General features: G+C 42.1%; 1 protein-coding gene across 1 annotated transcript in view; it reads right to left on the bottom strand.

Moving 5' to 3' along the window:
- Positions 1 to 17,833, bottom strand: part of COLQ (collagen like tail subunit of asymmetric acetylcholinesterase) — a 46,945-nt gene extending 29,112 nt beyond the window's left edge. The window contains exons 1-3 of the mRNA XM_087772186.1: positions 17,634 to 17,833; positions 3,795 to 3,907; positions 1,886 to 1,990 (exon numbers count right to left, since the gene is read on the bottom strand). Of these exons, the coding sequence (XP_087628312.1) occupies positions 1,886 to 1,990; positions 3,795 to 3,907; positions 17,634 to 17,739 (324 nt within the window). The 5' untranslated portion in view covers positions 17,740 to 17,833. The remainder of the gene's footprint in view (positions 1 to 1,885; positions 1,991 to 3,794; positions 3,908 to 17,633) is intronic.
- Positions 17,834 to 23,837: the final 6,004 nt, after the last annotated feature.

The following is a 23,837-nucleotide window of genomic DNA, read 5'->3' as shown; positions in this document are numbered from 1 at the left end:
TTAGGTTCTCAATAGTGAAAATCAGAATGCATCCTATTAGAGTCAGAGTCAAATTTTATCTTTTTTCTTTCATTTTACTTTAGGTTACACATGGGAGGAATTATACTCTCAGTTATATCATTACAAATCTAATTCTCCTTCTTATGAAAAAGTGTTAAAATTAATCTCTGAGTCAACAGTATGAGCTTTTACAATTCCTTTGAAAGTCATGCAAGCTACAGCAGAAAAGAATTCAGAAATACTTCTTAGGTATTTTTTTGTAATGATAGCATTTATTTCCAGGTGACCATTGTCACAAAAGTATTGCCCCGAGGACTGCTGGCTCTAACATTGGCCCATTATAAGACACAGTCCTGCAATTTATAATTAAAAATTCCAAGGCCATGTTACACCCACCCCGCTGTCTGCCATTGTGATAAAATCTGCCAGCCTACTCTATTTAAAAATATTCTTGGAGGGATCATAGATCATTTGGTTGCAAGATTAATATTATTTATAGCAATGGAGCTTGCAGAACAATAGAATTAATATTACTGTTCTTCCAATTTAAGTCAGAAAGAGTAATAAGAGGATTTTTTTAAAAAAGACAGTCTAGCGAAGACTGAAATAACAACTGCTTCCTTCACATGTACTGCAACTCTGGATCATGGCCAACCACACTGCAGGGCTGTTTCATAATGCAGAGAAGTCTTTTCTCAATACAGGACAGGACAAACATTTCCCATCGCTTCTCTCCACACTTCATAACTCACATGCTAAATGAGTCTGCCTCATCCTTCATCTCAGCAAAGACAAAATGGCAGAACAGAAAAGTCAAGGTTCATAAAACAAGACTTCGTGGCTTTCACATTGCATCTTCCAGGCTATTTACAAATACCTTCTGAAGTATTGACTTCTAAATAATTAGAGCTAAGCTCTTTGCCACATAACTGAACCTTTACTGTGATGCACCGTCCTTACTTTTTAAACAGTGTTTGGGTGCTTGTTAACTTCTCGGGCTGCCAAAGCCTCAGTCACAGTTTTGCTGCAGCGAAGGTCCCGTGCCATGCCTGCTATTAGCTGTACTGTAATAAAACCAGCACCCAGGGGCCTCGAGGAAGATCACTGTCCCAAAGCACCAGGCACAGCTGGTAGTACCTCTCCCTGAAAAGTTGTATTTTTCTTTGGAGGAAATAAACTGGAACAGAAAGGCAGATGGGTGATCTTCTCCATGCTACAGAGATGTTCGCAAAAACCTTCCCCCTAGAGGTGGACCATTTCCTCAGAAGATTTCTGCCCTCCCTCAGAAGATTTCTGAATGTAAAAATTGTAGAAAAAGAAACAGGAGCTCAAAGGGACTGACCCAAGGCTACCCAGCAAGTCAGAGGCAGAGATGTTGCAGGTCAAGCTAGGAGTTCCCACATCTCTTGAATCCCATCCCATTGCCCTTCTGAAGCCCCTCCTTGTCTCTGATCTGTACTGTAGGTGTTCGCCCTCTCAGGGATGTACTCCAGTAACATTCAAGTTCATTGCACTTCTTATGCATCCACTCCATGGACTCTTTCCCTCACATAAAGGACAACAGAGTCTAAAGCAAAGAAAAAACTAGCAAAGAGCCTCTGAAGGAAGTGATGGCACCTCTGGGATTTTTGATGGGTGCTACCCACTGTAAAACTCCACGAAAATGAAGGGTGAACTTGAAACCTACTGGAGTATGCAAGGCAGCGATGAGAACATTGGGTAAAAAGCCTACATGATTTATGCACAGTCATATCAAAATGAAATTAAGCCAGAGCTTGGTATGCTCATGTGGTAAAAAGCATTTGCAGAAGATGTTTTACAGCTTTGTAAGGACCTTGGAGGAAGTGAGAGAACGATGTGGTTTAATCACAAACGCATCACCCACCTGGGGGCCAGGAGGCCCTGTGGGGCAATGCAATCCGGGCAGAGAGGAAGCCTGTGTTATCTGGAGCTCTTCACACAACTCTTTCATATCCAGGGCAAGCAGCTTCTACGTAACATAAAACATATGGGTGAACCTGCAGCCATATGTAGCCAGTGGGAAAAATGCATAAATAAACAGACACTGAATGCTACAGCCTCAAGAGAGTTTATTCACTCCGTTAGGGAGAAGCCTAGGGTTTGTCACAAGGTTATCTTCACGGATGCTTGAACATTAGCACTTCAGCATAGTGTCCTACCCCACGCTTCCTCCTCCTCCTCAGCCAGAGGCACGTCGCAGCCAGGCTGCAATACGCCCCTCTGAGCCAGCGTGGGACCCTGGCCTATTCTTAGACCTGACCCTTCTCTCCCCACCCCACTTTACAAGTAGCAGCTCCTCTCCGAAAATAGTGTCTTTGCTCTAATAATAGAGACTACGCTCAGTGGGGCTATAGGCAGCGTGAACTTCGCCCCAGAAGATACTAACCTGTAGGCATTTTTTCACTGCAGACCAGAGCTGGTGCCTTTAAAGATCAATGAATGTCTAATCTTTTGACTTTAAAACTAGGTTTGCATGAGTAAACTGCCTTATTTACAACGTGTGACAAAAGCAATCTCCTCTGGAAATGCAGACGACCAGTGAATCAGAAACACTGGGTTAACACCACTGATCTTCAGCTTCCAAGTGAAAAGCCATTTTCCAGAAAAGCTCCGACTAGAGACTCCAAAGCACAAACTGCTCGTAGTGAATTCACATGACTCCCATCATCCTAGTAACTACTTAGTTTTATTTTGTGTTTTTATGGGGGCGATGGTGTGAAGGGTGATTTTATGCTCAGATTACTCTCTGGGCTGCTTGGGGGAATCTCAGGGGCCCTGGTCCCAACCTCCTCCTCACTGAAGGTGTACATCACATTTCCTAAGGAGATCTTGTCTCTGGGTCTCCTTTCTGTGGAAACCCCGGCACAGGGAGGGGAGAAGATGAGGAAAGGGGAGGCAACTAGATTTTGGTTTGGGGGGAATAGCACCCTAAGCTCAATCCTGATCTCTCTGAAGACAATGGAGGATTTTACACTGTTTTTTTTCTTAAGTTATTTCTTGTCAGAGATCTTTCTAGTCATTATTTACATAACACTAGCAATAATCACAGTATTTGCATACGGTAAATGAATAGTAGAATTAAGAAGTATGAATTACTCAGTAGGTAGAAAAATTCTTTATGTTGGGATGGAAAATATATTGGAGTTAACAGACCCTGGCAATAAGTGCTATATCATTGTATCCTATGTGTTTCATATGTTAACATATGTGTGTGGATACATAACATATAGAGCAGGTACGTGCCTAGACGGGTGAGTGAAAACTCCATACCAGCAACCCAAACACATCTTTCTTGCTGCAAAGTGAAATGATGGGAATAGATTCCATAGGAGGATTTTGAGACCTTCGTTTCACCTACTGGGTAAGGCAAATTTGACGCAACCAGGACACCTATATAATGTACACTCTGAAATCATTGTGTAGGGTGGAAAATTGCCTTTCTGTCCTTACTTGGTTTATTGCATTTCGGTTTCCATTAGTCTGGGATTGCCTTACCCTAAGGAAGGTCCCAAAACAGAGTAAGGAGAATATTTTAAGTTACTTGAACTAACTGCTTGAACAAACCCAGCCTCATTTTATTCCTTGATCTATTTGAGGTTTACTTCAAGCCCCAGTCTGGGATGTTGAATGATTGTCCTAACAGAGCCACATCAACATAGCCAGACAGGTTTGCTGAGTGACACCATGAAGCAGTGCTCGAGAGGATACTTCAGTCTTTGTCAAACACAAAAAGTCATGTAAAATGAAGAGAAAGGCTCCCAGGCCACACTTACAGTGCTCCAGCCATGCCTGAAGTATGGTGGTGGAAACAGGGGCGGTGGAGGAGGGCCGAGGAGGCAGCACGCTCTGCGACTGAGATGTTTCTTCTGTTCCAAACAAGGGAGATCTGTTCAATACAAACACTCATCCGTTGTCTTGAACACCACAAACATTTCTTATAGAATAAGAGGAGTTTCCATTCCACAGGATTTTTCTACATCCTGTGTGCATTGATCGTAACACTGTAATCCAAGTAGGGATTTAAGAAACCAAGTGGTCCCTAAAGTCTGTAAGATCCTTCCTGCGCTGAAGGCTATGCAGAGTTTTAACCTCTCAACATGGTTATGACACAGGCTGAGTTTGGAAAATTTCAGAGAGGCAACATTAGAAAATAGATTGAAATATTTCTGTCTCTCCCCTCCCTGTTTCAAAAGCCTATTAGAAATAGCATCTTCCAGTTCCCATTACAGCCCATGTGCCACAAGGAACCTCTCCATGCTGTTGCCCACCAGCCTTCCCCGTGGACCGAACCACTTCAGGCGCTTCTGTGATAACAGAGTGGGAAGTTGTTCCACACCACATTTGCTTATATTTCCCCTGGGACTGAAATCAGGTTGCCTTATTTCTGATTTGTGCATCATCACTGGGAATAACTACACTGCAACCCAGATTTAGCTGATAGCTTTGCCACTGACTGACTGGTAAGGCAGGATCTCAGTTGTGTCTGGCAATGTATTTACCCTTTTCTAAGACGAAAACTTCCATCAACAAAACAAGCAGCTGTGACCAAAGAGTCATGAAGAAAGGACATGAAGATGATGCATTTATACTGCGTTTTTTCCTGGATCTGTTTACTCCTTGGATAATACATCTCTAAATCAGGGTGGGGGCCTCCTGCAAAGGTTTGGCCAAGGACAGCAAATATTTATCTATGTTTGTTGGTTTATTCCTCTGGCTAGTGGCAGCTGGAATGGGTATCTGTGAATTGAAGGGCGGCAGGGAGCCAAATACAGTAGGAAGAAGAGCCCATGGTGAAGTATCTGGTATTAACAGAAAATCTCCAAATTAGGTTTCTAGGCAGACAAACGCGACAAAATTGCTAGATTTGTGTGCAAAGCAATCGCAGGCTGGATATTAGTCACATCTCAAGGTAAGGCAGATTTTCTAAGGGACAGAGATACTTCTAGTTTTTCAAATGTCTTGGAAAATGTATTATATCAGCTCCACTATCCCATGTTAATGGGGACAGCATTTCCCTCAGTCCTGATGCACAAAAACCAGCTGCCCAGAGGAGTGTGATTCAGCAGCATTCAGGGGTAGTTTATGTTACCCAGATTTTCTTCTCTATTAAAGCACTATTTGTTATGATACCTTTGAGAGATGAGTCAATTAAAATCTGAAAGGATCCGTAACGAAGACTCTTTCTCAACTTTTCCTCACAAGTTTGAAACTCAACCAAAAACTTCAATTTAAGGCAGAAGATTTATAATAAAAAACAGAAATATATTGTTTCATTTAAAGCTTTAAATACATACTGAAAATGCCAATGCTCTTTAAAAAGTAGCAAAGGTTTGAGTTTGCCTGTCTCCAGTTTGCACAAGCAATAAAATACAAAGATATGTAGACTTAAGTTCTGTATTGGCTTATCCTGAATTCAGTCACTCTTATGCGGCTGTAACTAAGGTCTTCAATTTTTACCACACATACATACTTCTGTGGTTATCTTAATTTCAGGATTGTATTTGAACATATTGCATTGGGACTAAATTGCATACTACTAAAGCAATGGACAGCTTGTAATTTAACAGGATATAAAATGTGATTATTATTTTATTTTAGGCCACATTCCAGTATCATCACTCTTTCTTAGTATTACCTTATTCCATGATCTAACTAAATTTCAGTAGGATTATTATTATTCAACAAGAATAAGAATATCAAAGCTGGCCTGATGTGGCTTAGTTGCTAAGCGATCACTACCAGGCACTGTAAAAAAAGATTTGCATCACTGCAATTGTACTGCTACTTAAAAAAAAAACAAATAAAAGAAGAGATTAGAGTGTTGTTCTTGAAATATTTTGCAAATATAAAATTAAATATAGATGTGCATCTATAGCTTCAATAGGATACTTATCATGTTCTCGTGAGTAAAGTCAAGTCCTGGTTTGTAAAATATTGGGATTTTCTCTTGTTGGCAATGAAGTCTGAAATTCTGTGAAACAGCTCTTATTATGAAATACACTATGGCTAACTGAGTTGATAGCAAAATAGCCATTGATTTCAGTCTTTATAGTCTTATTCTAATACTACTGTACCACAAGTTAGGTTGAAACACGATTTAGGTTTGCTGATATAAACAGTGATAGCATGTACTGATCTCAATGAGAAAACAAGAAAAAGAAGGTATCTAATTACTATTACTATTGTATAGAATAGATATCAATTATATAATGATGTAGGTAGTTAATGTTTCAGAGGCTCCATCAGCAATCATGGCTATGTTCTGGAAGGTGTACTTGTAAAGCACATATTTAAGAACAGGCTGGTCCTGGACCCAAAGACCTCCCACACTCAGGTATGGCAGGTGGATATGACAGAAGAGAGAGCAAAAAAATGAGTGAGTCACGGAGTGACTACAGGTATGACTGCTATAATTTGATCTTCCAATAACACTGCATTTCATTGGTATGGATTTTGTAACTGCGACAGATCCAAGATGTACAGCCATTACAGTATTGGCTTGTTTTGTGTATCACAAAAAGGTTACCTTGACAGGCTTACAGGCTCTCTGCAAATGCAATGTATATTTTTATGCTCCAGGTTACCTTTGTTTGCCAAACACAGCTTCAGAATACTCCAGTCCCCATCAGTGGAAAAAATCTCAGCCCAAGAATAGGACTGCCATAGTTTTCTGTGAAATGTGAAGACCCTGCCTACACAGAGCGCACGTTTACATATCTTATATGGAAACTGCTCTTTCAACAGATGCAATATCAAAGAACTTATTCAATAAGAGAAGGAAGACAAAATGAAAAACTCCTTATAGGACTTATCTAAGTGGCAAACATTTTCAGAGAACATAAAAATTATAATAGTCACCTTTAAAATAGAAAATCTTTACCAGTTTCAAACTCAAATTAGTTTTATGATCCAGACTATACGTTAATCTAATTAAAGAAAGTGACTGTATAAATCTATGGGTATACTGGCAATGGTTGCTTCAGAAAATAACGTATTTTAAATAAGCTGTTGCAATGTTTCATTTTGTTCCTGCAGACTGCTTGCTTCTGACCGTAGCTGGAAGTTGGGAATTCTGATCTGAGATAATGCAACGCAGAGGCAGAGAGAAGCCTTCACCCAGGCTGAGTCCCCCAGAGTGGGGCTCATATGTCTCTTAGCTCTCCTAGAGCTGCTCCTAGAGCTGACCTTCAACCCTACGAACCTCCCAGCTGCAAAAGAGGTATCAGAGAAGTTCTGTCCTCGTTTCAGGTTAGATTTACAGGATTTCATTGAAAAAAATCATAAGTAAACCATGAAAGTGACTTTTATCCTAAAATCACAAAGCTGTAGGCCAAGTGCGAGGAGGAAAGGACAAGAACGGAAAAAGATACTTAACGTGTTTCCCTTCCTATTTGTGACCACATTCATCCAGCAAGCCTTGACGGGAAGCCGAGCTGCTGTCCAAAGGCTTGTCACCCCAACAGCACTGCTGGTGGCCTGCCCAGCTTGTGACGGGCAAGACTCCGCTAGCCGGAGACCTCTGATGGCTGACGCCCCATCACAGGTGCTTCTCCCACTTGGATGGCGCTCAGAATTAATAATAAACAAGCTGGGCAGACTAGTCAGTTAATGAATGTGGGCTTGTCCGGCTGAAACTGAGACTTTTCATCTGCTGCTTTGTTGTTCATTTGGGCTCCTCTCACCGTCCTTGCAAGGAGAGCAATGTGCCACGGGCCACAGCCACGCCATACCATTCTGTGCATCTATTGCAAGGTGGCTAAGGCACTTCTTCCTTTTATGTTAGGAAAGTTTAAGAGCTTGTCAAAGGTGCCTTTTGAGAGCCATACAGGTCAAAATCCTTTATTTACAGAGGTGATGCAGGTATTAAGCTCTCCTTTAAAACCCCAAAGACATGTGTCAGCATCAACAACACATACTTCTTTAAAATGTGTTTTACAGAGCTTTGGTACCCAAAATGTGCTTTAAGGAGATATAAACAGAGCTGGGAATACAGCTCGTGTCTGGAGCTGGATCAGACAGTCAGGTTGGTGAATGGTCTGCATCTCTTGGTACGCTTTTGAACTTAGAGTTTATAGTTGATGGCCTTAATATATCTTTTCCTATAAACCAGCTAATATAAATATGCCAAAGAAATATATCAAGCCCTACACCATTACTTAGGTAATGGTGTCTGTGTGGAGGAGGCGGTAACCCATGAAGCTCCTGTGGGAGCTACAGGATGAGACACGGGGCTTTGGGTTTTCTCTTGCATGAAATGGGGCTTCAGAGTCTTTAAGGAACAGAGCAAAGCTGATCAGAAATTATTTCCCCATCCTTCTGGCAGAAAATGAAAAAATCCAGCTGAAACCTTGCAAGTTTCTTTTCAGCCAAGGATAACTCATAAAAATTTGAAAAGACTTTGTTTTTAATCCCCAAAGCAGCTATGGGCTGTGGCAGCAGTAATGTGTACTTTACCAGCTGGTGCACACTCAGAAGCTGTCATAATAAATAAATAAATAAATAAATAAATAAATAAATAAATAAATAAATAAAAGTATTTAAAATCAGTCGACGTGCAAAAAGCTTGACAATAGCACGAACCCTGGCATGCTGCCTGGACGGCGGACCTTGATATTCACCTGGCTGGAGGAGCAAGGACGCTCTGTCCTCCGCCCCCTCCTGATATTCAGCCCGCGGCTCCCAGCGCCTCCTGGTACCTCCTGTGCGCTCACAGGCAGCGAGGCCCCAGGTTAGCCCTTCGCAGCCCCAGGTTAGCCCTTCGCAGCCCAGCTGGCGAGTGCTAGGTGGCTGCATCTTTGCAGGTCAGCCTTAGAAAACACTGCAGAAATGGCAAGACGCAGGAAAGCAAAGGGTCATGGAAGATTTCTAAGTGAGGGAAAGGCCTTTTGCTGCTTATACGCAAATACTTCAGACATTTAATCTGTGTGTTATGTGTATGTATGAGGGCAACGCATATGCCAAAAGATCATACACTGTTCTGTCAGATTGCTTGCACAAGGAAAATTCTGAGATCAGTACAGAAAGAGAGAGGAGCATTTGGTTGGCTCTGCGCTCCAGTTTCACAACAACATGAAAAATCCCAATAAAATCTAATGGATGGAACACTTCCATGCATTATAATATGGGTTTATAAAATAAACCCATGGCTTATAAATCCCAATAACCACAACAGGGCTATTTTGTGCAATTTTCCTTCTATTGCCTTCCATTTGCAGAGGTCCAGAGCTCTAGACACTGCTAAATGATGTTGACAACTCTATTCCCCTTCAGTGCATAAGAAAGTGAGGCACAGAGAAGTTAAGCAACTCCCCCAAAGCCACGCATGACCCAGTTACAATACCAGAAAATTCCAGTCTGGTAAATCACAATATCTCGTCTCAGTCATTTTATGAATGGATTGTAAAACTCAATTGCTTGTCACACCAGAACAATATTATAAACACTCTGAGTATTAAAGCCTAAGAACCTACTACAATCTGTAGAAGAGCCTGCAACCCTAAAGATTAATGTAAGATGGCTGCAGCGTCAGCCCTGAAAGACTTCTATGTGTCATTCAGTGCCACGCAGTCCTCTCCCACTTTATCTGTGAGATCAGTAGCCACAAAGCCGAGAGACTCCAGTGCCACCCTTCTGCAACGGCAAGGTCATAATCTGTCAGTGCCGACATAGATCAAACGTGCACTTGACTTTGATGTTGCCCCACCGTATGCTCAGACAGTCCCAGACAATCCCTATGAGACTGTGGGTGTTGCTGTGTGCTCAGAATGACTTCAGAGAAATGCCTTCAAATCCCTTTTTGAAACTTTGCTACCATGGACTAAATTAATTCCTCATGACACCCTTGCTGCAACAGATTCACAGCCCAGCTGACTTTATTCTCCTGCCTTTCACAAAAAATAACTCTATCTTGACTTGGTATAGTAAAAAGTCATTAACTTTGTAGTTTCAAGAAGCCAAAAAAAAAAAAAATCTATCAACACTTTGCCCTGGGTAGAAGAAAACTGAAATTGTAGCACTGCCTTCTTTAGACAAAGCATCTCCCTTTACTTGTGTGCATGCCCCGGGCACATGCATTTATGCATACACGCTTGCTAGTTCCTGAGAAAAATGGTTAACAGCTTCTTTTCTCTTCCCCCCTCACTGTCTCAGTCCTCTTCTGCATTCTCCCTATAGCCATCTTCTCATCCCAAATGCCCTTTTACCATGACAGTTGTGTGACTACAGAAAGCATCCCCCCAATTTCCTTTTCATTACAGTGATGATTCCTTGGAGAGGAGAAGGGAAGAAACAGAACATCTAGGCTGGGGTCTGTTAATTCCTGTGGGATTTTTCTCTCTTGCCTGTTTCTGATCTTCCTCAAACAATTCCCCCTAGAACTGAAGGGCTTTCCCAGTTCTCTTCTACCTACTAAGCTGCAGCATGAAACAGGTCTTCCGGACATGTCCTGGGTGAATCCTGTATTGCATTACAGCTGAACATGCCCCCTGATTTTGCAATCACACGCTATCCTAGCACCAAGAGTTAAAGACTGCAGGGATACGTGGCCTATCCTGACAACAAACTTCCTCCTGTATAAACACAAATGGTACTTTTTTATAGTTTTAACTTTTGCTGCAATCATGCTGCTGGTGCTCCTGTGCCAATACAGCCCACCCATGGGAAGCCTCTGTGTCTGATACGAAACAGAGTGTAAAAACCAAGGAGGCTAAAATGCGAAGTCACAGACTGCGCCCTTCCTGTGCAGGGGTTTGGTAATATTGACAAACCCACAAATGAAATGTCTGTACTAGGAGCAGAGGCCTACAAGCACTATCTGTCTATAAGTACACAGGGAATAAGCTGATTTTACAGCACTTTGGACTGCTTGTCGGTGGAGCTCCCATCCTTTCACTGTAAACATCTGATTTTGAAACAGCTTGCTTTGCTGTGCTGGAATTTAAGCCTCCACCTTCCAGCCTGGTCACAACAAAAATCTAGTATTCACCAGCACGTCCAGTACCTATGGACTACAGATAGTGCTATGCTCGTTCACAGCAATGATACAGCATGGACAAGCTTCCTTCAACCAGTTGGGATCTCCATGCCAGCTGCAGCATCACTTTCAGCTGCGGTGCCCTTTTGGACTGGTTGCTGCCTGTCAGAAACATTCACAGGTTATAGAAAAGCCTTCAGATTGGTTACTGCTTCCTTCACTGGAAAGCCAAGCTGCAGCTCCTGTACTGACCTCTGTCCCTGGCAGCTGGAGAACTTATTCACCACAAAACAACTACCTGGAAAATATTGGCTTTGCTTGGGTTGTGTCTCGAGAGGAGCTTCCACATCTCAAGTTGGACAGCCGCCTTACTTGTAACACAAATGTTGCCCCAGAAAAAAAAATCTGAACTGGCCACTGGTGTAGTCCCAGCTTCCTGCACTTCAGGAGTCCAGGTATCAAACCTGGCTTCTGTATTTCAGGATGTCTCTGCCCCCATCAGCTCACCACATGGAGCCAACCAAGTCAACCCTTATATTAAACCAGGGGGAACAGGGGAACACAGGGGGACCACATGGTCCTTTGATATGCGTTTTTCTTGAGCAAGTGAACGTTCATGATACTCACTTTAAGCAGCAATTCACTGACTGCTTTCCCTTCATTTGCATTATAGCCTGAACCTTTTTTGACAAGCTGAGTGCCTTATCATCCAGTAATGCCGCAAGCAGGTCGGAAGCCCCTGTCCCTCCTGCATGCAAGACCCAGAGCTGTACTTAAGGAGCTTTGTCGCAACCAGCTTCCATCTTCCTCACTAGTGGCTGTGTCTTCTTCTGGTTTTTATTTACTGCTGCAAGGCAAATGCCACAACCTCCTGAACTGCCTCTGATGTCCTTTCCTTGTCCTCAACCACAGGATCAAGTGGGCTTCTACTCATTGGTGTACTGCTAGTTTCACAGGGCCTCCTGGGGGGTCCTTTGCTATTGCAGCTTGCATCGGTCTTCCCCTTGCCTTTCCCGACACGAAGCTGGGGGCAGGCACGAAGTTGTGGCCAGGCCATGCACCAGCGTGGCTGCTCTGCTCTCCCCTGACTCAGCACAGGCAGTGGCACCGTACACCAGAGAGGGGGTCTACGAATCCCAAGGTAATGTAATCCCTGAGTATTATCCGCATTGACCTGAGCAGGAAACCCACAGTTCATACCTACCAGGGGAGAAACTACAGATAAAGTCGAATCAGGTACTTCTTTAATGTAACTATGTTTATTTTAAAGACCCATTTACTTAAAGCAACAGTAACTACACCACACCAGACTGTTATTTTGCTACCAGTCCAAGCCTTTCCCCTGAGGCTGTTCAGGAACTGCCTTATTTATCAGCTTAGAAGGGTAACCACTACACAACCCTTCTTTTGGTTTATCTTTCTAGCCACTCATTTGGGCTACCAAGTGCAAATGGCCAATCCCAAGGTTATTTTTTTCTCTCAAGCTGAAGGGACATTCTACTGAAAGAATCTGTTGCCTCTCTTTCAGGCTTCTGTGAGCCACAGACCAGAAAGTTTTTAAATGCCCAGCCGAGTTGAGCCCCAAGAACTTTGACCAGCCAGATCCACAACCAGGTGACTGCCTTCTCTTATGGCCACCTTGCTTTCCTTCTGCTAATGAAGCTGTAGCCTTTGCCAGTGGCTCATTTCCATCAGGAATTTTAACCTAGCCAAAGCCTTCCTGCTCACGGGTGTTCCATCAGAAACCCCTTCATCAACGGCGTCAGGATGCTGCGCACCTCCTGAGCTCGTGCTGACTTTCCAGAGCAGAGCCAGGCTTCTTCCCTGGACAGATATTTTTGCCCCTCAAAGATTCACCTCTGCTTGCTAGTCACTCTTTGGGCTGTTTTCCCAGTAGGCTCTGGCTGCTGCCTTTGAGAGTCTTCCAGCTGTTGGTCTTATTTTAAATTCCTTCTGCATCTTTCTTACTCCTGCAAGCACTCTGATCATTTTTTCCCTTGTGATTTTACATAAATAAATATTTACAATTACTCTCCTTAGAAACAAAACCCATCCACCTGACATCTCTGCTGTCCATTTTGACAATATTTAGGGTTCCTGCAGGTTGTTTCATTAGAGGAAAAAAAACCCAGCGTGTTGATGGGGTCAGATATTCCTTTCACAGAAAGGCAGCTGGGATCCCGACTCCCTCAATGGCAGGAATCACCACTTGGTTTTGTGTTTTCTCTCACAAATGCAACAACGCCCTCTCCCCCCAGTGCGGTGACGCAGGGGGTACCAAGGTCCCTTCCTTGCGCTGCCCAGCCAAGGGTGTCACCCTGCACAGCTCCTGTTCCCAACCTGCCTTGCCCTTCCTTCTTACTGCTCCAACAGTGTTGGTCCACAAGAAAGTTGAACTGTTTTCTGCAGCTATCCTCCCACACAAGGTCTGGTTGCAGGTTAATATTACACCTTCCCGATTCAAAGAGGCTGTGCCACCAGCCCAGTGAGATGTGGTGTTCCTTTTCTTTGGGAAAATAATGGGGAAAAGGCAAAGAAAGCATGAAGAACACTGCCAATAGTGCTCAGATGTTACTGTCCCATTTTGTTCCTTTAAACTGATCAACCATATTCTTTTCATAGGGCTGTGTACCAATATTGGTTGTAGGAGAAAATTCAATCAAGAGATACATTTGTGGCATGCTTAAAAGGCAGTTTGGGTCTGAATAAGCACAGAGATACTGTTCTTCTTCTTCAGCCGTTGCTGGTAACTGAAATACTTTCCTATCTCTCTGCAAAACCTCAGAAACCTTTGGCCAGGGTGAGTAGAATAGGGGAGAAGAAGGAATGAGGGGGAGAGGAAGAGAGTCTTTCTGCTACCTGAATTTGGAAGGTGGCTTCCTTCAGGCTCGTTCTTACAAAGTGCAGATTGGTTTGTGTAACCCTACTAAAAATGAGTATAAAATTCACGCCTAGTTTTCATCACGTGAGCGCAACCTCCTCAAGTGCACAGTGCAGGAACCTCAGTAAAGCAGAGCCCTGAAAAATGGTTATAAAGGACACCACAAACACAGTGGCATAAGGGTGGGATAGGACAGGTTATCCTGAAAAGAAACCTGCTGTTTCCAGGAGGGTTGATGTACCCACCCCTGGGGGTTTTCACTGCCACGTGGAACCACAACCACATGCTTAGGCATGTTGTAATATTATTCCTTGAAGCATTTCCTCCAGAAATGATGCTTCAGCACCAGGAAACTCAACTCTTTGGAGCTGACGTGACATTCAAAATACTTCCAGAAACAAGGTTGCACTGTTGCTTGAGGGTGATGGGACTATAAGGTGGCACTGGCAGCAAAACAGACAAAGATCCAGATAATTCTTCTTTCCCAAGTTGTTCTACACTTTTCCCCCCTAACAGTTGTTTATCTCTGCTTTCTAGTTACTGCTTTGTGACCTCTAAGCCTTTTTATTTGTGACCTGTTGCTACACAAAGATGTGTGAGGACAGACATAAAAGTACTTTTAGTCCAGAAGTTTTCAGACATACCTGGAAAATACCCAAATGTATTTTCCCAACTGTAGGAAAGACAGGTTGTTGCTTAAGAACATCCTCACTGTTAAATGTGATTAGTTTTAGACTTTGCAAGTACAGTGCTGAAATCCATTCTTTAAACGTGAAATTACATCTTGGTGCCAGATACAAATAATTGACTTAGCTGACAGTCACAGAACATTTGAGAAACCATTAAAATAATTGAGAATTTAAATGGAATTAATTCACCTGTACCCCCTGTGAGATTTCTACCAGAAAATAGAGACGTGTTTGGTTTTTTCCTTAGGAGATTTTTCTTAAAATGCAGATGCAATCAAAGCACTAAAGGAGTTTTTTATTATGTAGTTTTCCATACCAAATAGCCCCGATTAGCAAGTAATAATGGCACACAGGTATGTAAGAGCTCCCCAAAGTATGGCTTTTAATCCAGCCCTGAGGTTGTGGGATTATGACTGAATCATCCACCAGATGTTATTTTTTCCATATATTATCAAGTAAACATTTACAATAAGTTTGTGATAAAAGCCTTGCTAAGAGCTTGCTGGGTGTAAAGGTAATTTTCAGTAGCTTAGTCAGAAGAGCACGGTGCAGGGCTTTATTGCGGAGTGGTGCATTGGGTGGCAATTTGCCTGAGCTGCTACGCTGGAAACCACATTTTCTGATCGGGTTCACACCTTCTCTGAGCCTGAAACTAGAAGCTGTCGGCCTGCGGAGATGGGGGATGAAGGGATCGCGGTCGGCTGCTGTTGCTGCCCGGCGAGCCCCAGGGTCCCTCGTGGGCAAGCCCTGGGGGATGCGCCATGGAAAATGTTCTACTGCAACAAGCGGAGTCTGGCCCTAAGAGCAACCAGGAGGCATCTGCTGCTATCAACAGCTAGTTTCAAGGCCTGCAGGCATCGGTTACTGTTTCATGACATGATATTTGGGTAGAAGATTAGCCTGCCATCCCCAAGTGCTCTTTCTACTTTGACACAATACCATCCTTAACATTAAACCTGTACGTCTAGCACTACTGCTGTAAAATATTTTTATTGCTGTGCAATTATTGTTATTCTATCTCAGCTTTCTCACTGGTGTGGAATTAGGGATTCAAATGGTGTTCATAGCTCCTTGTTAACATAGCTGAATTGCTGACAAAATACTAAAGTACCCTTCTGCCCCAAAGCACCCATGTGGACAATAACAGGCTATGTGTTTTCCTTCATATTTGCCTCTTCTACTACTTTTTCAGCAGAAATGGGAACTTCTACCTCAGAAGAGAAAGGACTTGTTTGTTGAACTGTTATTTTTTAAGAGAACAGTTTAAATGACTTCTCTAGACACACAAATGTGTGCCATAGGAGAAAGGCCAGGCCACACAGGCAATGGAAACATGAAATTCTTGTTTGTCTGGGCGGCATCTACAAGTGGCAAATAAAGATAAAGCTCTTCAAAACAATTTTTGAGGTCTAATAACTTACATGTTATTGCAAAGCAATTTGGAATATACCAGAGAAAACAAATCTTGATGATTCCTGTATCTCAGCATTAACTAATTCAACATCATGGAAAAAGCATACCCAATTGAACAGAAATGATAACAAATGTAAATGCTTTTTAGCATCCCATAGAGTTTAGCAGAAAAAATTATTAGTTCCTAAATGTTCAAAAGAATGGATTAAATTTTTCGAAGGATGTACTTCTTCAAACATTAGGCTTCTCTAGATGTTATCTTAAAAGCTATCTGAAATGACTACAGAACTCTAATGACTGTGTTATTAAATGCTATAGGGCTTTTCCCCAAAGGATATCTGCATTACTCTTGTGGTCCTCAGAATCTTATTATTTGAATAAGAATACCTTTAAATGAATGGACTGTTCAAACCATTGGGAGTGAAATACAGTGTACTAGCTCTGCACATTTTAAAAGATTTTTTAAAAACCTTTAAAAGAAGTCATGCATACGGTTACTGTTATTTAGTGCAGAAATCTATCATCTCATACAAGCCACCCTCCTGATCACCCTTCTATCTTAAATGTCTTGAATGTAAACCATCTGGCTCTGTGGTCACAGCAGAGACATTAGAGAGAGAGAGAGAAAGAGAAAGGCTGTGTGTCTTTAGATGCATGTCTAAGGTTGATTTTATGTACAGTCTTAAAATATGCACCCTTTTGGTCACTGTCTTCATCTGAAAGACATGGGGAGGATATGTACGTATAGCTGACCTTGACCTATAAATCTCAGTTGAGCCATCTCAGATTTGACATTGAAGGAATCTAGGATGTTTAGTTAGAAGCATCTCTCTTGCCAGATACAGAGTAACAGACAGAAGGTGGGAGAGCAATTTGCCATAAGTTGGTGGAAGTTCCTCAAAGGAGAGATGGAGTCAGAGCTCTCGCCAACTTTCCCCTTCCTTTGCACAGAACGTGGCTAAAGGAAAGTCTTGCTGAGGAAACTGTAAAATTTATTAAGTGGGATTTCCAGTGCCCTGGCTCAGCTGACAACTAATTTGTTTTGCCTTTGCCTAGCAGGGATTTTCCGTGCAATGGACTCTTGTTTGCTATGTAAGTCATCCGAGTATTTGTTAGTGTCATAGCCAGAGCCAGATGATGTTTATTCTGCTAACATCCAGTCGGACTCCGGCAGCGCTCATTGAGGTCAGGGCTTTATTTATAGAAGCAGATATACATTGAGATTCATTTTCTTTCCCCTGCTGTAATCTACCTAGGCTCATCCAAAATAGAAAAAAACACAGAGACATGAAAGTAATATAGTAATTGGGCCAGATCCATGAATTATCACAGCACCATAGAAGCCAATAGAAAAAAAGCATTTTAGAGCAGCTGAGGATCTTGTCTATTATTTCTCCCAGGGAAGGGAAGGGAAGGGAAGGGAAGGGAGGGGTTTAAAACCAGAAATAATAATGCAAAAAGCAAAAACAACCAAGCAACAAAAATGTCCCGGCATGTGGCAGAACAGGTCTGCAATGCAAAATTCCTCCACCAAGATGTGCAATTGAAGGTGGTTTTTTTTTTTGATCCTGTGTTCCCAATCACCAGAAAGTACAAGAATCAGAGCACAGAGGAGAGCTCCAAGCAAGGAAAAGTAGCAAGACTTAAAGCAACTTACCTGCTGAAAGTGAGAAGACATTGTCAACGTACGCAGACTGAGATAAAGCAAAGCAGAAGAAAAGCTGCAGGTAAGATCCCCAGAGAAGCGAGCTGAGAACCAACATGCTGGCTGCGCCCTGGCAGAGTCCGGCTCGGAGGCGCAGGGCTGCTTTGGGGCTCACTCGCTCTCCCCCCTCGCTCCCTCTCTGCCTTGCCTGCTCTCTGCCTCTTCCCTCGCCGTGGGATGCGTGTGTGTCTGTGTGTGTACGTCTCTCTCTCCCCCCCCCCCCCCCCCCCCCGCGCCTTTAGGAAGAAAGAATGCCAACCATTTCCCATTAAATCTTCTCCTTACACTAGACATGGTTATATTTAACTCCTGCACTGGATCAGTTGCCCCTATTGTGGACATTAGCTGCTAAAACTGGGGCATGGGGGATTCTGGTTTTGCTAACAGAGGCAAAAAGGCACTTTGCATAATAATAATGACGAGCAGGAAAGGGAGAAATTATAAACTGGACTATAAGCAGCATTCCTGGGTGCAGGCAACCAGACACCGACGTCGAGATGGATAAAATCCCTGATTGATCATCTTCTACAGGTCACTAATTGCCTTAATGAGAGAGATGAGCAGTGACCTAACATCTGCTTATCACTGGTAGTTAACAAGCGTTGCATTCATTTACAGAGTGCCGCTCTGGCTGAGGGATGCCACAAAGGCTTCACAAACCACAGAACAGGTTGTTATTTAGGATTTAAGTGAAAATGACAGTATCACTGATAGTGCCAGACATTGTAGGACCCCAACGAGTTTACTGACAGGGTCCAACAGGTGGAAGAAACAATACGTGTGCCACGATGGGGTGAGTGAAACACTATCAGCTCCGGGGGTGGTGACGGTCAACACACTACACAGCACTGTGGGAAGAAAACAAACCTCTGGTTCTCTGAAAAGCAGCGTGTGCCCTTGCTACCTGTACAAAAGCTTGGTGTTTCTATGCCTTATTCCAACTGGCAGGGCTTTGCAAATAAATTTCTGTCCTTAAAATAACTAGCACATGGATCCTCCTTTCTGCCTGGGATCCGACAGGGGTTTCCATGAAAAGCAGAGGTAGTCCTTCAGCATGAAAACCATCATCACTTCCTCTCTTCCAGATAGAGATGATTTTCTTTGCCCACTGTTTATTGTTACTCCCAAGACAAACATGGAAATCTTTTGGATTAATTACAGAATTGATTTTTTTTTCATTTGAGAAAAGGACTCATTGACAGAGATGATGACAAAGTCCCCCTGGGGTGTTAACTCCTGCTGAGTACACCTCTAGAGGGCAAAGTGATGTATTTCCACAATTCTAGTTAAACAGCCTTGGCTGTTACTTTCAAGACACTGCAAACATATTTACAAAATCTTTCTAAATGTAATGGTTTGATAGGAACAATCACATTTGCCTTATATATCTCTATCCTTAGAGGACATGCTTTGTATAACCAGAGTGCTCCTTCCAGTACTGCAACGCATTGGATAACTGAATTTATTTTTTAATTTAATCTACCTTATTCCGCTGTCCGTTACTTTTTAGTATTTGTAAGGTAAGCAGTGGACAACCCCCACACTAGAAGCCTGCATGGATGCTGGAAAAAATTGCTCAGAAGTTAAAATGTCAAGATTTTATCAAAAGATTCATCTCTGGAAATGTTTGATCAACTCAATAGTTAGTTAAAGCAACAACTGAAGTAATTTCAAATCCTCCTGAAATCCTTCTGTGCTCTTTTAGCAATAGAAAATTTGGTAGAAATTTGTAGTACAAAATATGTTCTGTTTGATAAGGAAATTAATTAATCCAATAATACTGCAAAGAACCAGGGTCACGCAGTAGGACCCGTAACTTTCCCCTCCTCCCTCACCCCCTTACCAATTTCAGTTCTTGCTTCTTCAGCCTAGAACAGAAATGCGTGTTCAGGTAAAAAAGCAACAACATATTGCTTGAAGAATATTGCAAGGAATTCTCCCACAAACCATATCCACCCTTCTGACCTGCTCTAAAGAAGATAGGAACAAAGAATATACTTTTCCCTCACAAGGGTGAGTGCTATATTGGAGGTGGCCAGAAGTGATACAGAAAGCCAGGGCTGCTTCCGAGTTAAAAAAAAAAAAAAAAAAAAAAAAAATATATATATATATATATATATATATATATAGTTAGATTTGTAGTCAATTCTTAAGTAGAGATTTTTAATCCACTTTTTTCAGTGGAGAACCCTGATTAAAAATGGATGCTTTGTCAACATTCTCCTTTCTTTTGACTCTGATCTCCATCACCCTGAAATCTGAGCCTGTTTGACCTGAACTGGCTCTCAGCCACTGCGAGAGGAAAGCTCTGTAGGTAAATACTCTGCTATGGAAAGCACGCCATCTTCCACAAAGGGCTCAAAAGGAGGTGTTTGGACTTATATTTGAAAAGACCTCTTCATCATGATGCAGCGGTAGTTCATCAACTCCTTAGTTTTTAGTGGGATCACCATTAGGTCAACACAAAGGAGAGCTCTCATTGCAAGGCAGCAAGCCAGGCCACATCAAGGTGCAAGCACTCATTTTTGTTTCCTCTAATTTTAAGGCATTGGCAAGCTAAACCTGCTGGCAAGGTTGCTAAAGGTTTCAGTAGGAGAAGAATGAAGTCCATTTGAACTAAAATGGACAATAGCTGTGGGTTTTTTGCTTTTGACTTAGTCAGGTGGTAGTGTACCAGACTGACACTCCACGCTAACCAGCGCTCCACGCTAGATGGCAAGGATGTACACCTGGTTACGTGGCTTGTTTCTGACCTCCGTGGCATCGGTGCGCGTGATAGAGATGATCCTGAGGATGGGAAGTGTTACATAGCAGAGTGTTTCTCGCACGGTGCAAGTAACTTGACAGACGTGTGCTTTCCAGGCCCCCGAGCTATCTATCATCTGTGAACTTGCTCAGTCAAGCAGTTCATTCCTCCAGCTATTCCCGTGGGCCCATGAAGCCGACGGAAAGCTTCTGCTCCCTTCAGAGTGCTCTGCATCAGGTAGTTAAGGCCAATGCTCTGAGATTAAAGATAAGTCCTTCTCTCTATCATCCAAATAGCAATTAATAACAAAGGAATGTTTTTCTTCCTTCTGTATTCACTGCAGCTGCTGTTGCTGGTGTAGTGAAAACCCACGTTAACATGACTTCATGGTGCAACCATTGGAGAAGACCCCATAAAAATTTGGGAATAAAAATATTTTTTAAAAATCTTAACATTTTGCTATGAAATTACCGATTTGCTAGAAACGGAGGAAGTGTTTCTTCCTGTGTAATTCATACTTGTGTCTTACCTAGAATTGCTACTATGATACCAGGAGTAGTGTCCATCAAATGGAAATCCAATGGCTTCAGCAGTAGTTCTATTTCAGATGACATCAGCTTAAGAAAGAAACACAGCAAAATATTTCCACTCTGCAGTATCTGAGTCTTATAAGATACCCCAATGGCCTTACTAAGAATAAAGGGTTTTGAGGACTTGACTTTGAAAAAATTGTTCCACAGTGAGAACCCCAGAACCCCAAACACCACCTGCAGTTCATTGTTCAAAGATAAAGATCCCCACAGTTTTATCACAGGGAATCGACTGCAGTTTTAAAAACCCTATTTTGAGTAGATGCCGTAGCAACTAAAAATGTCAAAAGCCAAGCAACACACAATGAAAAAAAAAAAAAAAAAGTCTGCACAGTTTACCTGCTTAAGTAGCTGTTGCTTGACCTTTTCAACCCAGAACTGAAGTCTTAGAAGTGGGTGGAAGAATCTGCTGATGATCCTACATGTAAACAGAATTTACGAACCTATCTTTTCTATGCAAGAATTATTGAATGCTTGTCAAAAAGAAGGCTTCTTCTCAGTCCTACCCACTTTTGGTTGGCAGGTCTTTCATTGACAAGCCAAGGGAAAGTTAATGTAGTTAAAATATCATCAATCTCAAGATCCTATATGAACACAGTTCTAATTAGAAGGACAAAGATAACTGAGACTTTCTAGTTCAAAAGTCTGAAAGCTCTTCTGCTGAGTGGGGCAAAGGTAAAACAGCAACCCAGTGTTAATGCAGTAATTCAATAACAGCTTATGTCTGCAAAGTAGTACAGAAGAATTCTGTTCATTCAATTAGTGCGGGAGATGGAAAAGATTCTTTATAATTATGTTTTCCTTGTTAGATAGTTATTTAACAATAATTGTTTTTCACAATACAAATAATACCTGTTCAAGTTTGCACATCTGCATCCGTTACACCTAACATTTAGATTCAATACTTTGACAACATAGCTAATGTTACTTTGGAAGATGGCATTATCTACAAGTACAAAGACAGCTGCTGAAGTAAAAAAGATAGTAAGTACAGAAAAAGAATAAATGGCTTCACCATTTCCTTGCTGGTGTATTTAGATCTAATTCAGAAGCCCATATAGGAACAGACCCACGAACTGTGTGATGAAGTAAATTCAACTACATGATGAAGTAAATTCAACCACATGAGAAAGTTCTGACTTAATCAACAGCTCCACTCCTGCCAGTCACCCGGCAGGGTATCAGGTCACAGGGCAGCTGGCCAGCTAAAGGCAAGCCAGTGCTGGTAAGTTTTCAGATTACCCACTGGATGAACAGGGTGAAGGCAGGACATTGATGGCACGACATTGATGTCTAGCAACTTCCAAAAGCAACCCTTTTTGCAAATTATATACTTAATGGATGTTCTACATTGCACAACAAGTAGTGGCCTTCTGACCTCCTCTTTTCTCTATACTCCGTATTTGCAGAAATGCAAAACTGGCAAGGGAATCTGATTTCATTTTACGCCTTTCAGAGGTTATTTGTTTCCAGACCAGCTCAGCTCTCACCTCATTTTTAGAAAGCTGAGCTCCAAACTCTAACTTTGCACCTTTAGATCTATTTCAAAGGCTCAGTCCTTCACTTTTTTCCTCCTATGAATAACCCCCATGCACACATTTCTTTTTCTATTGATGATAATAGAACAAGCCACAGCATAAAAGAGTTATGAACATGATTAAAGATTATGGGTAATGCCAAGTGACTTCCATCAAAGCTATGAGAAGAACCCCACTGTGGCCTTTTAATGTTAGAAGGCACAACAAAGCAGAACAATTTTAAAACAATAATTCAGCCGCTGACTTATAACATTACTCTTCCTCCTTCCTGTTTATCCGCCTTTTAGACCTTGCCTTTCAAACTGCAAATCATTTAACATTTGCTGTGGGATTGTATAAAGTTTTGCACGATGGCAGAAATATGTCTGTATATGTAACGCAGTAGGCATGCAGAAAGCCTATGCATCCCGATGGTGCATGCCCGTGCTGTAAAAACCTATTTAGGCAGGAATCCCATGGACTTGCTGAATGTGTTGATCAAATGTGCAGAAAGTCTGACGGCTCCTCAAGATGTTCAGGTACTAGATGGTTATTTGGTGGGATATATAGCATGTCCAACATGTTCTGATTGTGCTGTTATCTACTGCACAGAAGCAGACCGCCATGCAGGATGTGTACAATACTCGATGCTTCTTGGACGAGATGCACTCACCACACATGCTCACAAGTCTACACAGAATCAAGAGATAAATCCAGGATTGCTAAGGATTGGGAAATCCTCGACAAACATGCAAAATCCTAGAATTATTAATAGAAAAATGTTCCACTGGAAAAAAAGAGGATGCCCATGGAAATCCAATGCATACAATGGCCCTGAGCACGGGAGTCCTGGCCAGCTGAGATCTACAGTCACTAGCATGTCAGTGCATAAATAACCTTTAGCATCCTACGGCGGTGAACCACAAACAAGTTACAGCTATAACTCAGTCTGTTCTTGATATTTACTTCTAGAGGAGATGGAAATGGTCTTCAGGGTAATTCTTTCATCTTATTTTCATTTGGATTGTCTATTGCTGTTATTTACTTCTATTAGGAAAGGTCTGCAGAACTCACTGTCTGTGCTAGTATCACTGCAGTGCTGCTGGAGGCACAGAACAGAAGAATATCTGGCAGTAATTGGCTCTCATGACTCCTAATTCAAGTGATTTATCATCTAGCTTGCCAAAAAGCCCAATCAATTAAACACCACAAAGCACAATTTTCTTTTTTTTTTTTCTCTCTGAAGATTCTTGCTGGAAAGAATATTAACGTTATTGTTTTAACGCTCACTCTGGTCTCAGAA

This window comes from Nipponia nippon, unplaced genomic scaffold, assembly GCF_047370975.1.
Source record: "Nipponia nippon isolate SJK-2023a ecotype South Korea unplaced genomic scaffold, ASM4737097v1 scaffold_1, whole genome shotgun sequence".
In the NCBI taxonomy this organism is placed as follows: Eukaryota; Metazoa; Chordata; class Aves; order Pelecaniformes; family Threskiornithidae; genus Nipponia; species Nipponia nippon.
This window is presented reverse-complemented; position numbering and strand designations above follow the sequence as displayed.